Below are 20,751 nucleotides of genomic sequence, written 5' to 3'. Positions count from 1 at the left end.
GTAAAATATAATCAATTCAAGACTAGTCTGTTTAAATACAAACAATCTGTCATCGCATACTCATGCTAGGCTCATCTATTTTCCTTTTTTCTTACTTTTTTTATTATTATTATTATTACTGCTTCCCTCCCTCATACTCTAGATTTTTAAATATTAAAGCCTCTACCACAGTTACTTTACACTAGGAATACATGTAACCATGACATACATTTACATTCTCCTGTTGATATCAATTAATTTTCCTTCAACCCTTACACAAAAACCCACAGCAATTACCCGATTGTCACTGCCTTCATATATCCAACTACATTAATGCCCACACACATACTATCTACCTATACAACCTTCACATCACATCACAGCCATGCTAGCATCCAACTCACATGCATCAAACATATCAGAGTCCTCCAATACCTCATCATCACTAATTACAATAGAAAATCCCAGTTATACCCAAAAGTACATTTTCCAAAAACACTACTCATATTAATTTCCATTATCTTTCTACTTCTGCTAAGAAGCAACACTGAGCCCAGTCCAGAACCACTTAATAATGTCAATTCAAACCAATAAACTGTCATATTACCTGCTTCCTCTTTAACACCTACATCATTAATGAGAAAATCAATCAAATCCATGCCTTTACTATACAACTTAATCCTGATATTATAGCTATTACAGAAACATGCCTGAAACCCTACACTCCTAGTCTTCGCCACCTTATGCCAAACTATTCATACATACAAGTTTACAGTCCAGACAAAAAAAAAACTAAAGGAGGAGCAATAATTCTCTGTAATGACAACCTTAACCTCACTATTGTTGCACAAAATAACAGTAACTCACAATCGGATCCTAACAGGATCCTTTCAAAATTTCCAACAACAGATCAAAAACCCCTTGTTCTAGCCGATGCATACCTACCTCCACCAGCCTCACTACCAAAATTCAATCCCCTCACCCTAAGCTCCCAAAAATGTAACCTAAGCATTCTTGGAGACTTCAGTCTTAATTACTTATTTAGGATCAAAAGCTATTGATATGTCAGAATGCCTGGCCAGCTTAAGTCTTACCCAAATCAACTGAGACCATTAGATGAAACACTCAATCCAAAAGACAACTTGATAGATCTAGTAATAACTAATAATCCTACAATGATATCTAACCTCACCATACATGCACCATCTATTAATGATCACTGTTCTGTAGCTTTCTCAATGCATAATATAACATTAAAATATAAACGTAAACTTATCACCTTCAAACCAAAAAACTTTCAGAATATCACTAATCTCAAAAAACACCTCGCCACCCTTGACTGGTCTCACTTAACTGCAATAAAAGATCCCAGTGAAGCAGCTAACACCATTACCAATACCTTACTCCACTTGCAAAACAAATTCTTTCTCTTCGTAAAAAAGCTATGTTGACCTCATAAACATGACTGGGTATCTAACGAATTCAAACACCTCCACAAATTATGTGATGAAGCATGGCACAATTAAAAATGCAACTTCTCCACAGACTCCTGTGCCAAATATACCTTACTATGCAGCCTAGCCATGCAGTCAGTCTGTGGACACAAAAACAACCACTACCAAAACAAACAATTCTCACTTTTAGCCAAACCCAAAAGACTTTGGAGACAAAACCAACTTGTTAACTAGTCAAAAAACTCAACAAAATTCTGCTTCCCTGAACTTCTGTAACAGCACCACAAACAAAATCTCATGCACTGACTTCCTCAATGAGTTCAGCAACCTGGCACACATCATCAAAAGTGGCAACAACAACACAACCCCCCCCACAGCCACTACTCCTTTACTTTCCACTATTCCACTTCAGAAATATTAGAACCAAAGAGACAGAAACACAAATTGACCAAATACAAACAGATACTCCCCCAGGCTCAAATAACCTGTCCCACTGGTACATTCACCTTTGTAAGATTTCATCTCCTACCCTCACTCATATATACAACCTCTGTTTAACTAGTAATATTATGCCTCAAATATGGAAAACAGCAATATTCACTTCTTTTTCAAAACTACACAAGCCAACTACTGCTTTGCAATACCTATTTCAGCACTTCCTACATTAGGTAAAATACTAGAAAAAATATCTGCAACTAAATTACTGCTTATTTACATCAATGTCATCTTCCATCCAGGAAGCAACATGGATTCTGGTCTGGATGCAGCTCTTTACTCCCTCACAGATGACATCCTATCCAATATGGTCAAAGACAACCTGACAAGAGTTGTCTTCATTGTCCTCAAAAAAGCCTTTATCAAAATTCTATCATCCAGGCAGTTAGTTTGTGTTTCTAGATTGAAATATATCAAACTCCTCCTGTCTTGTGTAATTAAGTCCAGTTTGTGGGAAGCTTGTGGTAACTGCCCTTAGCTAAACTGAAAAAAGGGAGAACCATGGTTGCTTTGGCCAAAAGGGAGTCACCACCGCAATTTCTGAAGAGTGGTTCTGGATCTTTAGAAGAACCTGGATATCAGTGAAAATGGTGGGAAAACATACAGGTACATTCTCTTCTATGAGAATTAGAATGCATCTGTCTTCCTGGTTGTTGGAGAAGAATTTCTTTAGCTGTTGTTCTGAAGGGAGGGAAACATAGCTACATGAGGTGTTCACCACAGCCAGATGAATTCTTGGAAGACCCCTGGATGAAGTTTCCATTTGTGAGGGTCTGTTCTGGTCCTGCTGAGCTTTTTTGCTGTGATATTTTGCTCTGAGGGAATGTATGAAGCCTAAACAGTCAAAATGAGCTAAGCTGCTGCCTCCCAGGCTATCATAACAAGTCTCCATAGTGGGTAAGATCTGGTACCCCACATTGTCTATGTACACTTTCAAATATCATGGGGGCCAGTGATTAGTCATTGCCTTCAAAGCATTTATAAAGTTATAGCTGCCAGCATATCTCTGATATTTAAGTGTCTGTGTCTCTACATGATCCTGCAGAGCATGCACTTTTTTTCTCTTTTGAAAACCATTCACCACACCAGGTCTGAAGTGTGTGGTGACTGACTTAGGGGGGGGGGGGGGTACTGGGTGGTGATCGACTGGAGGGGGGAGAAAAGAAGACATGGATTGCAAGCTGTGTAGTCCACCACACTGTCTCTCTCTTTACAAATACCAGAGTTGCAACTTGAAAAGTCAAAGAGTGAAGATGCTAAGTCCAGAGTGATCTGTGGTCCCATTATCATTTTCTCATGTGTAGTCTGGAAAAGGATAGCATCGTTATCATCAATGCCATGTGCCCTAGGATCCACAGAAATTCGCTTGCAGAAGGAGAAATTTAGAAAGAACTATTGGAACATCTCTAATTTGTCTTTGGGGAAGGAAAGCTCTTCCCAAGACCAAGTCTAACAGACATCCCAGAAAGATTATTCTATTAAGACAGGATAAGAGAAGACTTCTGCAAATTAATTTGAAACCACAGCGGGAGTATAAGTTCCTGAACAGTTGTGATATGCTCTTGAGAGATGGAAAAGAGTCAATAAAAATGAGACAATCATCCAGATATGGAATAAATATGGATGCCCTTGTATCTGCAATAAACAATGACTGGAGCTGATCAATTTGTGAATACCCTTTGTGCAGTGGAGTGTTCAAAGGGTGAAACAGAGAACTGATAATGTCAGCTAGACACTGCAAGTCTTACAAAATATCTGAAATGCTTGGCAATAGGAATGCAATGACAGGTGTCCTTCAGGTCCAGCTTTACCATAAAAGCTAGATGACAGATAAAAATTTCGACAATTTTAAGTGTTAGCATCTCAAACTTTGGGATATTTACAAATAGGTTTAGACCTGAAAGATCCATCACTGGCTTCTAGGATCCTTCTGGTTTGAGAACCAGAAATATCTTTGAATAACTGCACTTGCCTAGAAGATTGACAGGCACTGGCTCTATGACTCTGAGACAATACATTATGCAGAATGGGAGGAAAAGAGAAATGCATTTCCTTGGGGAAGATGGAATCCTTGGAAAGGCAGAAATGGATTCCCATTGCCAGAAATATCTTCTGTTAAATTACAGTCAGAACCCAACTGTCTGAGGCTATCTGATGCCATAAGGGAAGAAGAAGTCTCAAGGTCATAGCATGATTGCCAAGGTGGGCACAAGGGCATCCTGAACAGTCGGATTGTCATACTGACTGGTAGAGGGGCTACACATGCAGTTTTTAAGCTTTTCCTTTTTTTTTTTTGAGCTTCCTTTCCATTTTTTTTTTAATCCTGAAAGTTGGATCATTGCTGCTTAAATTGTTTATTGGAAAAGAAGACTGAGCAGGAGGGAAAAAAGTAAAGTTGTCTTTGTAAAATGTACTATAACAGTAGATGTTGAAATGATCACTGCTGCAGTGGCCATAGCTATCTGCTGTAGCAGCACTAATCATTCAAACATAGGTTCATAGGTTCATGTGTGTACTAGGCTAATGGCCCTGGAGCCTATATAGGTTCACAGGTTGGTACTAGGCTATTGGCCCTAGGACCTATACAAGCCTAGCCATAACAATTCCCTGGCTATTTCTTCCCACACTATTTACTTCCTGGACCGCTGTCTAGCAGGGTGACTGACGTGATCCCCGGGGTGAATTTCTTGTCTCCCATCCAATTGTCAAGGTTCCTTTTGAAGAGGGCCAAAGAGGCGCTCTGCTTGACATGTATGGGCAGTCTATTCCAGAGTCTGGGGAGGCTCTGGGTCAGGAACCTATCCCTCCAGCATGTATTAGTTATTGTGATGACAAGGTTTAGATCCCTGGAGCGTGTGGCTCTGAGGGATTGGGATTTCTTTAAGTGTAGCATGTCCAACAGCTCTGGGTTTGACATGGCCTTGTATGTTAAGCAGAGATTGCCTCTACGTAGATGATATGCGACAGAGTATAGCTGGAGTTTAAGGCGGTCAGCATAATGCATCTGTTTTAGGCCTTTGATTTTTTTAGTGAGGTAGTTCTGCAGCCTTTCCACTTGTTGCAGGTGTCTTGAGAGGTACATACCAAATGGGGCATTGTATTCTACAATGGATCTAATGAGGGATGAGTACAGTGGGACAATGATTTCCTTTTTTCTGGATGAAAAGCCCTTCGTGATGAGGTGTGCCACATAGAAGGATTTCCTGACTGTTATGGTGATGTGGTCATCAAAGGTGAGATCACGGTCCACCTGTGTCCCTAAGTCTCTTATCACACTTTTGGTGTTGAGTGTACTGCCACCTATGTGGTAATTCATGGGTACATGCTTTTTCCCAAAGGGGATAACTATACATTTCTTGTCATTGAGCTTGAGCCCATGGCTCTGGCACCAAGCATCTGTTTATGTAAGGCCCTTTTGTAGAGTATCCACATCATTTGGAGATTCAGTAATGGCTCCCTGTTTGCAGTCATCTGCGAAAGTTGTTAGCCAGAGTCCCTTAGTGTTGGCCTGTACTTCAGAGAAGTAGATGGCAAACAAGAGTGGTCCCAGGACTGAACCCTGAGGTACTCCACTTGGCACTTATCTGGAGCTGGATTTGGAGTCAGCTACTTTTACAGTGTGGTTCTGTCAGTAAGCCAGTTGGCAACCCATCGAGTGACATAGGGATTAATTCCCAGCTTAGTAAGTTTATCTATGATTCCAGAGTGGGGGATGGTGTCAAAGGCCTTGGTAAGTCCAGATAGGCTATGTGGACTGCCTTACCCTCGTCCATGGCTCTGGGGACTGATTCAAAGAAGTCAATCAGGTTCAGGAGACAAGATTGGTCATTCACTAACCCAAACTGGGTGGGGTCCAGTATTTGAAGGTTGCCAGTGTCGTTTTTTATAAGTTCCATGATAATATGTTCCATGGCCTTGCAGATCAGGCTCGTCAGACTGATGGGAAGGTAGTTCCCGGGATCCAAGGTGGATCCCACATTGTGGAGTGGGATAACTTTAGCTGTGCACCACTCAGTGGGCACGAAGCCTGAGGTGAGGCTATGATTAAACATGACACTTAGGTGAGGTGCCAGTTTATTTTGTAGTTCATGTAGTACACAGCCCGGGATGTCATCTAGTCCCATGGATGCTGTATTCTTAGCTTTGGAGAGTGTTTTTTACCTGTGTGGCCGTTATTACCAGAATTTGGCAATCTTCTGGTATTGAGATGGGCCATTTAGGGGGTGAGAGGGGGGTGAAGTTGGCACTAAATCGATCTGCCAGGATATTGGCAATATCCTTGGGATCAGTATATTTAATTCCATTCTGTTGTAGCTCAGAGCAGATCTGAGCATTGCCATTTAGATTCTTGACATAGTTATAGAATGCCTTGTGGTTGTCTTTGGAATCTTTGGCAATTTTATTTTTATAACTAGTTTTGGAGGATTTTATGAGGAATCTCAGCTTCTTACTGACGCTGATAAGGGAGTTTTTTGCATCCTGGGATTTTCCTCTTTTCTGCAACAGTTTCTTCCTTTTGTTGTAAAGTTTGTTTATGGCAGGGGACCACCAGATTGGCTTAATTTTTTTGGAGGAGAGCATCTTGTTTCTATTTCAGATGGCACGATTCATGCATGAGTGGATGTGCTCGTACAGTGCCTTAGTGTAGGGTATAACCCTAGCCCAAGAAGATGCCCTGGCATCATGCCGCCCAAAGTTAGTTCCCAGTGCCCGTCAAGCAAGGCCACTGAAGTGATCTCCAGGGTGAACTTCCTATTGCCCAGCCACTTGTCAGTATTTCTCTTAAAGAGGGCCAGTGAAGTGCTCTGCTTGATGTGAATGAGAAGTTTGTTCTAGAGTATGGGAATTCTCTGGGTTAAGAACCTGTCCCTCCAGCATGTTTGTTATTGTAGTAATGAGGTTAAGGTCCCTGGAGCATTTCGCATGGAGGAATTGGGATTTCTTTAGGTGTAGCATATCTAGCAGCTCTGGGCCAGACTTGGCTTTGTAGGTGAAGCAGAGATCACCTCTAAGTAGGTGATAAGAGACAGAGTATAGATGGAGTTTTCTGAGTGTGTCCATATAGGGCATGTGTCTAAGGCCTAAGATCCTCTTAGTGAGGTATTTTTGTGGCCTTTCCAGTTGTTGTAGGTGTCTAGTGAAGTACATACCAAATGGGGTATTGTATTCTATAATAGGTCTAATGAGGGATGAGTAGAGAGGGATTATGACCTCTTTCTTCCTGGATGAGAAACCTTTTGTAATGAGATGTGGCTCATAGAAGGACTTTCTGACTACAGTGGCAATGTGGTTATCAAAGGAGAGGATGCTGTCAACCTGTGTCCCCAGGTATCTTATCACACATTTGGTGTTGAATGGATTACAGCCTATGTGGTAGTTCATGGCCACTAAATTTTCCCCAAACGGAATGACAATGCACTTTTTGGCATTGAGCTTAAGGCCATGGTTCTGGCACCAGTCATTGATGTAAGTCAGGCCTTTTTGTAGAATTTTTGTAGAATGTTCACATCAGTTGGAGAATGAATAATGGTTTCCTGTTTGCAGTCATGTGCAAACTTGGTCATCCAGAGTTCCTTTGTGTTGGCTTGAACTTCAGAGAAGTAGATGCCAAACAGGAGAGGACCTAGGACCGATCCCTGTGGGACACCACTTGTAACTGGTCAGTAGTCAGATTTGGAGTTGCTACTTTCACAGTGTGGATTCTATCAGTAAGCCTGTTGGCAGCCCATCTATGACATGGGGGTTTATGCATAGTTTAATGAGCCTATCTATGATTCCTGAGTGATGGATGGTGTCGAAGGCCTTGACAAGATCTAGGTAGGCTGTGTGAACTACCTTGCTCTCATCCACAGCTCTGGTGACAGACTCACCAGACAGGTGACAGACAGGTTGAGCAGGTATGATCTACCTTTCACAAACCCAAACCGTGTGGGGTCCAGAGTTTGGAGATTCCCTATTTCCTTATTTATAAGGTCCATGATGATGCTACTGTTATGGTAAGTTTTTCTTATGCAACTATGTTCATCATATTGATCACTGCTGCAGTAGCCTTAGCTGCACAGGTAGATTACATTAGCTAAATACATTTAGGAGGTGGAAGGAAAAGAGTCCAGGAGCCCCTGGACAATGGTCCTAGCAATGCTTGATCTGGACTTAGAAAAGGAATCAAGCTTATAGTGCTTTGTAAAAGTATTTACAAAGGACCAAGGAACAGCTTCTAGAAAACTTCCAGAATCCAGTCCTTTCCAAAATGCCATAGATGAATCCAAGGACTTGGTAGAGTGGCCTTGACCCTGACTGGAATAGTTTTGTGACAGTAAGTATAACAAAAGGTAATAGCCTTAGACAGCCATTTGGAAATAGTCTGTTTTGACAACAGGCTGCCCCTTCTTCTACCCCTCACAGGAAATGAACAAATGATCTGATAATCTGAAAGATTTAGTTCTGTCAGAATAGTACTTGAGTTGTCTGTGGACATCCAAGGTAAGGAGTATCCTTTCACCCTCATTTTTAGGTTCAGGAAAGGAACTGGGGAGATGGGCAGTTTGGATAAAAGTAAACTTTGATACCACTTTAGGCATAAAAGAAGGTTTAGTTCACAAAGAAAACCTGTCCCTGTGGAAAGTGAGATAAGGCTGACTTACCATAAGAACTTGCAACTCAGATTGCACAATCAGTATAACTGTTTTCTATTTTAAGAACTAGAAGTGAGTCAGATTATTTGGTTCAAATGGAGCAAGTGTTAGCTTCTCTAACATAAAATTAAGATCCCAAGGAGGGGCCACCAGTATCCTTGGAGGCCAATTACGCAAAACCCCTTTCAAGAACATTTTGATATCAGACTGCATTGAAAGATGAAGACATATGGGCAGACATGGTGAAAAGGCTGATAAATGAACCTTGATACAGGAATAAGAAAAGCCTTAGGAAAGGAGCTCACACAAATATTGCAGAACCAGAGAACAACTACCCCGAAGGGTAAAAAACAAATACAAAACCAACTGCTAGAAGTAACCCACACAAAACGCCTCTAGAAAACCAAATAATGAAAAATAAACAAAATGAGACACAGAAGACTGTAAACTCCAGAATAAGGCCTTTACTCAGTGCATAAACACAAGCGCTTTCACAAATAAGCTTCTTCAGGTGTACATAAGCACTAATAAAACACACCTTTATATCCAAGAGGTATATCACATGATACATCGTCATATGACAATAGACCTTTGTGGTTCAATTATATCATAAAAACATATCAAAACTTTATTCATACAAAAATATATATGAAAAATATATATAAAAAATATCTATAAAAAATTTCCACATGGAAATATATAAAAAAACACATAAAAAACACATATAAAAAACTGAATAATTATCGTTTCAAGGGCCTCATCTTTAATCTTGGTCTTAAGGGAATACATTCATTAAGACCATGACCATCAGTACTCCTAAGTCTGGTAATCCAGACAGCTTCCAAACTCTCAGTTCTATTGCTAATGTCACCCTGTCTCAAACTCTCATAAGTCAAACCTATCACTCTAAAACTAAAAACATGACAGCTATCTGTATTAAGCACGTGTCTAGCAAGTGCATTGGTCTTGTTGCCCTTCCTAATATTATAACAATGCTCCCTAATACGTTCCTTGAGACATCTGTCAGTCTTGCCAACATAGAATTTAGCACAGACCATACAGCATGCAAGATAAACAACATGTTTACTATCACATGTAGCAGATACCCTAAAAGTATAATCTCTGCCCTGATCAGGATGATGAAATATCATATTACTATCTATATAACACCAATTGCATTGTCCACAAGGGTTAGTACCACTATAACTACTATCCTGTCTACTCTCTTTAGGATAACACAATCTCCTCTTGAGGGACCTCTCATTTCTAAAACTAATCCTGGGGACATGATCAACAATACTGGCAATCTCATCATCTGTCATTAAAACCTGCCAGTGTTTCTTAATAAAATCAACATATTTATTCACATCTGTAGTATATTTCAAAGAAATCCTTAAATTAGTCTGAGTGGGTAATCTATTAACATCACCAGAAGATTTCTTCCTCAGAGAAGAAAGGTCTAGCTTGTTGACCTCGCCTATCCATCGCTCCTGGTATCTGTTCTGTTAAGAACCTGTCATTGTATCCTCTTTCTTTCAAATGCCTCATTACCCTACCTACTTCACACTTGAAGTCTTCGTCTCTAACATTAAGTCTGGAAGCCCTCATTACTTGATTAGTGACTATGTTCTTAAATATGTGAGGTGGATGTGCACTACTACGATGTAAAAGATGGTTAACATGACATTCCTCCCTATGTTGCTTAGTGTACACTTCCCCTCTCGAGTCTCTCAACACAGCTACATCTAAAAAAATCCATACTATCATATGACATCTTATGTGTAAAATGCAAATATTCAGTCGTATTATTGACATACGCCATAAATTCAAGAAACTGTTCATAACCATCCCACAAAATAAAAACATCAACAAATCTACTGTAAAACAAAACAAGTTCCCTGAAAGGACCTTTAAAAATATAATTCTCTTCCCAAACAACCATTACTGCTATCTGCCTAGCTCTTGAAGTATTGGTAGCTGACTGACACAATCATGGGGCCCACCAATGAAGTACTTACTTTGGCCACTAAAAAGCTATGAAGTACTTTGGTGTGCCAAATGCCTTTTATATGTAGTATCTTGAATACTCATGACAGATGGAGGGAATGGAAGCCATCCAAAGCTGCAGGACGTTGGCCAGTGCATGGGTAATACCCAAATAGGTTAAGATACTACAACAGTTATCCCTGTATGAACACCTGCTGGGTCTGCTTTAGGATCAGAAAATAAGTACTTGTGGATCTGGGCTAGGTTATACAAAATGTAGTCTTCGTGAGAGAAGGAGGCTGACCATCAGGCATAAGGGAGAAGTAGTGAGAAAAACATCAGGTAAGGTAGAAATAGTACGAAAAACATTATCTAAGGCAAGGAAGACAGGATTTAGACATCTCAATTAACAAATCATAGTACATTTTTTGCGCCTTACCAACTTCATTTTGATCGCAATGAAAAACCTCTTTCATCATAAAGTATAAGAAAAAGTAAACACTTCAACATGGACATCTGATGAAATACTTTGCTCAGAATTTTAAGGCTATGACTGAAGAAATTCCTGAAGTACAACCATCGCCCTACAGTGTCTGCTCTTCTGACTTAAATTCTCTGCCAGAAAGAGAATTACTATTTTCCTTTTTCATCCCTGAAAAATCAGAGAGCAAAGAAAAACCATTAAAAAGGTCACTGGCATATTCTAGTAAATCTGCCTGAAAAGTTTTAGCATAAAGTGCATCCTCCCTGAAAACAGACATTCATATTATGTATACTGGTCTCAGCTTCCAACCCCTATCGCAGCTAAGTGAAAAACCTTCGCCTTCCCCTACCTCTGATACTAAGAAAAGTATCTCTCTCTTGCACACCAAGGGTATCCCTACATTCTCAGAGGAACTGGCCATCTCCCAGTCTTTGGTAGCTACTGCCCCAAACACACAAAACTTACAAATTTAAGTAAAACTTTAGTCAGACAAAACTTTTCTTCACAAAACATTCACACAAGCATGCATATAAAAAAATCTCTTAGAAATGAAATGACAGTCCCCAAAATTTCAATTTCAACATTTTGACAGAATAAAACACCCATTTTCCTTATAAAACAAAATATAATGGAAAGCTTTCTACAACAGAAGCTTATCTGCCAATATCTTGAAGGTCACTAGCCAAATGGCACTTCCAGTGGATCTACTGAAGGTGTGCTCTCTTCAACAGCAAAACAAAGTTTTGAAGCTTTTTGCTCTTCAGCTGTCCTTTTATGAAGCTCTACCTGACAGATGGAGAGTGTGGAAGGCACTTTTAGCTTTCTAGAGCTGGGTGGTTGTAGTAGCGTAGGACCCTTGTAGCTCAGGCTGCTGCAATACTGATCTATAGTTAAACATCTCTCTTTCTTTTCTTCCCAGAAGAGGAAGTAGGTTAGGTAAAAGCAGAATGCAACTCCCTAACAAATCTCTAGCAAATCTTCCCTGTCCAATGAAATAAAAACAGAAGTCAAGTTTCTTTTTTTCACTTATTGTTTTCTTTTCCTCTGAAACTCCCTGAAATAGAGCTGAACCAAAGTAGACACGCTCCCTTTCCTAGCTATGTGGACAGACTTTCACCTGCTCCTTCCCCAGAGACAGAAACAGTAATCCTCCCTTGCCCATGGAAGGCAACCTTATAGCTGCAGAAAACACATCTACCCCCCCCCCCCCAAGTCATTAGTGGCTGTAGGGTCTATATCAAAAGGGACCATGGGAAAACAATGAGCAGTCAGAGGAAACAAATCCAGCTACAGCATAGTTACCATCAGCAGCTGAAGCAAACATAGAGCCTGCCTGTTACCCAAAGACTCCCTGGCAACTTTTTCTTCTTGCAGATGGGGAAGGCAAAACTGAGGAAACCTGTAAATGTGCCATAAATCCAACCACAAAGGAAGCCAGGAATATACAGGGTGAAGGTTAGTGTCACTCCTCTTTCATGAACTGCTAGATACAGCCACATGAGCACACATATCTATATTTAAAAATATTTAAAATGATAACTGTATGTTACATATTTTACTATGATGCAGCTGTATGGTAATCTGGACAGTTTAACCTTTTCATATTTGGGACCAGTAGGCTTTAAGTAAGTAGTTAGCATACTACTTTAATTTGAAAGTAATATATCTAACCAGGGCTAATCCAAGGGGCCTACTATGGTACCTCAAAATGTATGAGCTCTGACCACAATGGCTCAAACATTTATTCACAAATCTCATTGCCTCAAGTTCACACAACACATGTACATAGTCAAGGAGACATAGAATTTATGAAAAAGTGTCAACAATAAAATTGTTTTTACAGGGGAAAAGCCCAATATGCACCCTCACACTTCCCTTACATATTCTTATTCTAAGAGCAGTGCAAAATTGGAGAAAGAGTGATTATTATGTAAATATGTAAACATACTTTCTCTACTACCTCTTGAACTCTGAGAAGTCTGAACGTAAAATGTCTTTAAGCATTTACTCATCCCTACAATAACTAGTGGCTGAACCGTTGCTGAGGAAACAACAACATGAACAAATACAGCATGTGCAGTTAAAGAATGAGTGAGGAGCTTGAGCTAGTCACGGTAAAACAAGTTCAACATTTTGTAGCACATACTCAAACTGAATAACTGCTGAGGCAATTAAATTGGGAGCCTAAATATCAGAGTATGGAAACTAGTATTCTGTAACTCATTTTGCAGGCAAAGTACCATAAAGATGTGGCAGAAATCCAATTATAATGCAGGAATAATGTCAATGAAATATTTCATAGAACAATAATATTGGGCTGTCTGCCAGAGTATATAAATATATACATTCTAACACATTCTATGACAGGGACAGCAAGGTGTATGACAATGTTATACTAAAGTGTTCAGACTAGATTTCTTGGGAGTTGCAGAACCACATGTAGTACCCTTATTTCCTCTGGAGAGGTTCAGTATTAAAAATACTCAGTAGCAAAACAAAGGGCAGAATTCACAGAGCCCAGCAGTGGGTAATAAAGCTGCAGCAAATAGGGCCCTATAACATGATCACAAAAAGCAGCAATTCGAAGACACATTAGCTGCAACAAAAGAAAGAAAGGGATTATCATTGGCTGATTTGCAATCTGAACCTCTCGATGATTACCAGAAGGGTTAAGAACTTTGCTGTAGTAATCACCTCTGACAGATCATAGATCATATTGTCAACCTCGTTCATTCACTCCTCTTGCACATTCAAAGACACACACACACACAAACATGCACATATCATCATATCCTCGTACTTCTAAAATTGCCCTGATTTACCAAAACATCAATGATTTTTGGCTTTTATATTCGCCATGTCCATGTTATGGATGAATGCAGTCAGTCAATAACTCCAGACATTACAGTTTTATATGTCTGAGACTTCAGCTGCAAATTCTTGACATAAAATCTGTTATTCTATAAACTCTTTAAGTGATATCACATACTATTACGTAAGCGTTTGTGGGTGTGTAGTATCCCTCACCTTATTACAGCCACTGCTTGTTAGTCCAGGCAGATATGTGGGTATGACACCACCCTGACACACACACACACACACACACACACACACACACACACACACACACACAAACACAGATACCTACTCCACCTATACCCTAACCCACCTACTGCAACCACCCAATGCAGATGCACATAGAGACACACACACACACACACACACACACACACACACACACACACACCACTCACACATGCTACTACAAACTTACATACACGCACTGACCCTCCTACCACTATCTCTCTACTAAACTACCTGATACCTCTCCCATTGAAAGTAATGGGTAAATGTGAACATTTCATCAAGTTAATTAATGTGGCTGACAAAAATGATTTACACAGATGAGAAATTCTATGAATCACTTGGCTGTGTAAATCACTTACTACAGGCATTTCTAGGGAGGACCACATGACTCGTTATCATATGCCGCTCCCTGGAATGCCTCATTAACATTTGCTGTAAACCATAGGAACAACTCACCCTGGTGCTTCTACAACCATAGAGAAGCACTGCAGTAAGTCTGCCTCTGAATTGGAAATGGCTTCTATTATTGGTAACTTATTTACCACCAAATGTAACCTTTCTGAATCCCAGGGAAAGTGTTCTCCTTTGACAGAATGAAATTTTTTGCATACACACTTGAGAACATGTATTGTGTTTACTAAACCATTTTTACTGAAAAAAGTCATCAATACAATCATTTTGTGAAAAAGTTACAGAAATATACTATGATTTCTACCCAACAGGGGTTTTCTTTTATGTAATGGGTATAAAATCTGTAGTATACTGACTCTGATAATGTAATTACCCTAATAAGAATAAAAGTTAAAATTTTTATTTCACACAACTCATTTGAGTTTCTTCAGAATGAAGAGGACTGTAAGCATTATCCTTTCTGATGTCTGATAACTGTGTACATTGGAAGATTAAGTCTCACTGCAAGGCATGGATGCCTACAAATGCACCTGAAGTCAAAATCCTTAGAAAATATGTTGGAGGAATTACCATGCACAAATAACCATCAAGTTTGTGTGCTTTCAGGGGCCACGGTGCAGATCACTAAATACTCTGCACCAATTGTGTTAAAAGGAAGTAATTTATTCACCAAAATATTTGAGTTTAACACCAAATAAAAATCTATGGTGTTTTCATGTCTCAAAGTTGTCAAGACTTCATAAGGAGTAATCATTCCATGCACATTTCCCCTTAATATGCTATCCCCATCATGAATTAATAAATTACCTAATTAAATAGAAGTTCACTTAAAGAAGCATGCTTACATTTCATACTACATATATAGACTGTGAATGGTTTCAATAAATAATGCAACAAGTTAAAACATGTACAACAGTATAAAAATCATCTGATTCCAAAACAAAACAAAACAATAAGCCCACACTTTGAGAGATGAAAACAATATAGTTTTTTGGGGGGGTTAAACATGATTATTTTGGTGAATAAATTACTTCTTTTTCATGTAATTGGGGTAGAGTATTTTGTAGTCCATGACATGGTCCCCTGAAAGCACTCTATCTTGGTGGTTATTGGTATACTGTCATGTGCCTTGCAACCTTCTTTCGGAATTACAATGTACGACCACAAAGGAAAATTGATATCAAGATTTTTCATATTGTGAAAAATCTGAAAATGTTGAAACTGTTTTCATTGCCCTACAGAAGGCTCTGTGGAGACTTTATTCTTGTATATAAACCTTGCTATAAGATCTTTTGTTTTGATATTTGTTTCTTTGTGCTATCAAAATTCATGAATAATAGATTTTTGAAGAATTTTAGACAAACGTAGGGCCCAACAAGTTTTGCAGAGTTGTGTCTACACAAAACAAACAGTCAAGTAATATCAAGAATAGTGAATCCACTGAGGCTTTTAACATTAGATTAGAAGAGTTTTATTGTAAAAATAAATTTAGTGTTTGACTAAGGCAGGATTGACTTGCCAATATTAAGATGGTTATAATGACGCTGCTGATGATGATAACAATGATGCCTTTAGTTGATGCTGAATGAAATCTGGTTAACAGAGAGTCACATAAAGAATTATGTTACTTAAAATGCATCTAACTAATCTTTTCATATATAGAAACCAGGAGTGTAACATTTGATTTGCTAAGATAATTTGATGCAGTGACACAAACTATGTTGTCTACTACAATTTTATAAGGTGTACATGGCATATTATGAAATCAATAAATATGAGGCATTTCTTAATTAAGAAAAAACAGAATAGAAAGATTGACTATAAATGAAACTGCACATACCTACTGTAGTAGCAGGAGTTACTGTTTTAATATATGTGATCCCTCCTTCCAATAACTCAAATATATTTTGTGCTCGACCTGGAAGATCCTGGAAATCTCTGATCTGGATTGTTATTCTAGGATCTGAAGAAATCTCTTGAAGAACTGTTATATCTGCATTCTTTGCACCAATTCCCAAACCTTTAATTCCTGCACGCTTCAGTAATGCTGCTTGTGTTGTGACACTATCTTGAGATCTTCCTGCTGTGAGCAGCACCAAGTTCTGTGGGACACCTTCTTCAATTCGACTTCCAGCAGATTTTATAAAGTGGTTTTTCATGACAAAGTCCAGTGCCTTCCCTGTATTGACATTTGTTCCACCTTTCAACCTCATTCTCTTGAGGGCATCATTAATTGCCTCTTTGCTGGTGTGGGTTTTCAACAGGAATTCAGTAGATGGATCTGCACTGTATTGCACTAAACCCACACGCACATGGTTTGAGCCAATATTTAACCTTTGTACTACATTTCTAATGAAATCCCGGATAAAAGCAAGTCCTTCTGTACCAACATTGGTGGAACTTTCAACAAGGAACACAATGTCTTGCCTGGCAGGATCAATGACTGAGAAAAATATTTTATAAAAATGATTAGATTTTTTTCAGCAGAATACCTTTGAATCATAAACTTATAATGTCAATAGAAACAATAGATGAAAATCAAGGAAGTTTATTAACCAAGTGTAATACATACTAAAATGAAATATTAAAAGATGATTGCAAAATACTTATTGAAACAGATTTGTTTTGAGCTATAGAAGTCTACAGCATGCTATGTCTGACAGAAATCAATGCAAAAATCTAACCCAAACTCACAACTGCACCAGACAACTGGTATATTTTAGACAAAAGTCTGTAGTCACTTCAAACCATAAATATCTTGGAATCTAGTACTAGCTCAGAATCTGTATGTCTACTTCCACACTTACCTACAAAATCAAAGTAAAAAATCACTTTTCTGGGCCAGGAAAATATCCCATTCCCTCATATCAGAAAGCAAAGCAGTTGTGAGTAGAGGGATGATTTTTGGCTTTATTGAATATAGCCCTCCCTTTGTTAGTAATTGCCCCCAAAGAAAAATAATATCTCCCTACAAAGTACATCCACTAGGCAATGCCAATGTGCAACCCCCCCCCCCCACACACACACACACACACTCTCCAGGAGCATCACTGTTGTGTCCTGTCAAGAGCATAATAGATCAATTTGCAGCAAAGGTGATCTCCTTTTGTGTTGCCTTATCTTTAATCTTCCTAAGCTTGATAACTTTCCTTTCTTTTCCTTGCAGAGAAAGCTTCCTGTTAGGCACATCCCATACAAACTCTTTACTCCCCAGTGGCCATTTTCTATTAATACCTAACAACAAACTACACTGTTCTAGTTTAGCTTCCATGTCCTTGTCCTCAAACGCTGGGAATCACTTCCTTCTTCAATCAAAAAGTATTATCTTCTATCACAAAATCCTCTTAGCCCTTAAAGATGGTGCCCTAAAGCTAAATGTTCCCAAGATCGATGCCAAGGCTAAAATTCATTAACATAATAATTAATACCTTTGGTACTGAATGTAATACTACAGAAATCAACTGCATGCTACCTACATCCACTGCACACCATGATAACTCATTTACTAAACTCCAAAATGTAAACATCAATAAAATAGTTATGAGGAATTTATCTACTTGAACATTAAATGATTTTACTGTTCAATATAGACTCATAGGTAAGTACTAGTCTCGCTCCCCTTGTGGGCCATTTTAAGCCTAGCCAATTTCCCTTTTGGTGTTCAAATTAACCTATCCCTTTTGGTTAGAGATTAGCCTTACCCATCCCATAGTCAATAATTATACAAGCACCCTAGTGAAAATAACTGGGATCATAACATAGATAATTTGAGGGGAGACATGCATGAAATATAGCATGTAGGAGCTGCCTCTGTCCATTAGTTGTACAGGGGGCAGTCATTGGGGTAAAATTACTGGTTCCCATCTGTAGAGCCAAGTTGCTCTTGGATATGGGGAGGAATGAACTTTGTTTTAGGTGGATGGGAAGTCTGCTCCAGAACATGGTACCCTCTGTGGGTACATGTGCCCCTCCACACCATTCTGTTGATGTTGCAGAAAAGGTATAGATCCCTAGACTGAATATGTTTAATGCCATTTGACTTGCTGATGTGCAATAAAACCCATCAGTATTGGGTGAGAGGATGTCTTATATGCCAGACACAGTTCACCTTTTAACAGTTTATAGGACACTGACTATAGTGACAGGGCTTTGAGTTGGTCAAACATCAAGGAAATTTTCCCAGTATTAACTAAGTGAATCAAAACAATTTGTAACAAATGTGTGAAACCCATTCAGGAATGGCAATATTTTACATATCGTGCTGGCACACTGGGATTGTGCTCTTTTGAAATAGTTATATCTTCTGTAATTATCATAGCTCACAATTCCATCATCTTTAACTTCAGAATGAACTTAAATTCAGTTGTTCATAGGTAGATGCTAGGTTAGCTGCCTTAGGATGCAATTTTATGCCTAGCCATTATGTTAACTCCCCAACCCCACTCTTGAACTTCAACAAAGATGCAATAAATAATGAGCTTAAGAAAAGACATGAGGAAATTATATTCAATGATCCAAAATTCTGCACAAGATACTATCAATGAGTGTTATGATATCAGTATCTCTCAGACTCATGGACACATACTGGTAACATAGAAATACACACCTAATTCAACAAAAAACATTGCTGAAATCACATAAGTAATAAGATAAACAACAGAAAAAGGAAACACTGATGGAGATATTGCAGTGCTTCAGAGAGGCCTGTCCAGCTCCTGAGTAGTTCCAGGTTTAAAATAAATGTTTTGGCAGTTTAAAATGTAACAGTCACTTCCTGAAGTAAATGTTAGAAAGAAACACATTAAGTTTGATATAACATGCTTGCCATGTACTAACTAAATTATACATCTTTACTTAAAAAGTATGGTGTTTTATGCATTTTATTTTGCTAATAAGGATGGCCTCAGAAAAGCTTTCTCTGTGCTAAAAGGACCTGCCATGACATCATGAAAGATTGAATCCACAAAACTTTACTACCCAAATTAATGTATAAGCTACTATAATTTATACTAAATGCACTAGTAAGAGTTACTTACTTGCTAGAAAGACAATTTATCAACTAAGTCTTGCAAGTGGGACACTTTACAATGAAAATTATACATTAAGGTGAACAGTGAAATTACAATTTAAGCAAGAAGCTGATTACCCTTACTACCAAAAAGTTTGGAGAAAGAGCTCATGAACCCTAAAGCAGTACCACTATTGGTTCCTCCTGGAATTTGTTCATCTAAAGAAGTAATTCTTATTACCCATGATGCCCTGTAGATGCACGTATATCATTGGCACTGCCTATTATGACATAACTTTATGGGTGTGGTTACAGAGAAAAACTAAGTAGGCAGTGAAACTAAAAAAAAAATAGTACTGTATTCTCTTCGTTGTCTGCAAATTTACTTGCAAGTTTAATATGTAGTGTAACTTAGAAATGAAATTAATTGTAAAAAGAAGTTTGAAAAGCTGAACAGTACATTACATGTAGAGTTTTTTATGTTTTTATTTGAAAAAAAGGAATCCAGCATTTTGTTCAGAGACTCTGGCAAAATGTATCACTATGATTTTTGACATATCGTAAAATGAGGCATCTGTGATGATGGAAAAAAGACAATACTTGATTAGAGTTGTTGGGGGCTCAGCTGAATAACTAGTTGCTGGCAGGAAAAAGACTATGAGACATTGTTTTAAGGATGTTGGAGCAGCTATGGAAGTATTTTTACATGAGTTGTGACTACTTGCCAATTGGAACTTGGGAGGAAAATATGAGTTGTTACAAGAACAGCTGGATGCATTTTGCCTGTGCAGCAACTCTTACATGAAAACAGAGATAAACTGACTGAAATGTGTAGCAATATGTCATATACCGAGCACCAATTGTTTGTACTTAGAGGAAAAAGCTAAACAAAAAGAAATTAATGATCAAGTGAGGTTACCAAAAGTGAAGAATTTGGGTTTTGTGAAAGAGAAAACGGTGGAGTGGACATTTTTTTTTCACAAAAAGTCTTTGAGTACTAATAAGGCTCACAACTTACCTTTGGTTGGTCTAAATAGAATTATGTAAAAGTCATACAAGGTACCAATGCAGTTTATGACTCAATAAGAGAAAGAATGTGTACTGTTGCTGATACAGTGGTCTAGTTAAAATAATTTGCAGAGGGCAGACCTATTCTCATTGATCATGAGTTTTTGTGACTACTCTGATGTAAAAGTCACAGTTTACTGAAGT

At 38.5% G+C, this 20,751-nt stretch overlaps 1 protein-coding gene across 3 annotated transcripts in view; it reads right to left on the bottom strand.

Moving 5' to 3' along the window:
- The window catches only part of COL6A3 (collagen type VI alpha 3 chain), a 739,239-nt gene that overhangs the window by 373,979 nt on the left and 344,509 nt on the right, over window positions 1-20,751 (bottom strand). For all 3 annotated transcript variants that reach the window (XM_044060522.1, XM_044060523.1, XM_044060525.1), the window contains one exon: window positions 16,372-16,974. In XM_044060522.1, coding sequence (XP_043916457.1) covers window positions 16,372-16,974 — 603 coding nt within the window. The remainder of the gene's footprint in view (window positions 1-16,371; window positions 16,975-20,751) is intronic.

Source organism: Protopterus annectens, chromosome 2.part0 (genome assembly GCF_019279795.1).
Source record: "Protopterus annectens isolate FY-2018-M chromosome 2.part0, PAN1.0, whole genome shotgun sequence".
NCBI classification, from domain to species: domain Eukaryota; kingdom Metazoa; phylum Chordata; order Ceratodontiformes; family Protopteridae; genus Protopterus; species Protopterus annectens.
This window is presented reverse-complemented; position numbering and strand designations above follow the sequence as displayed.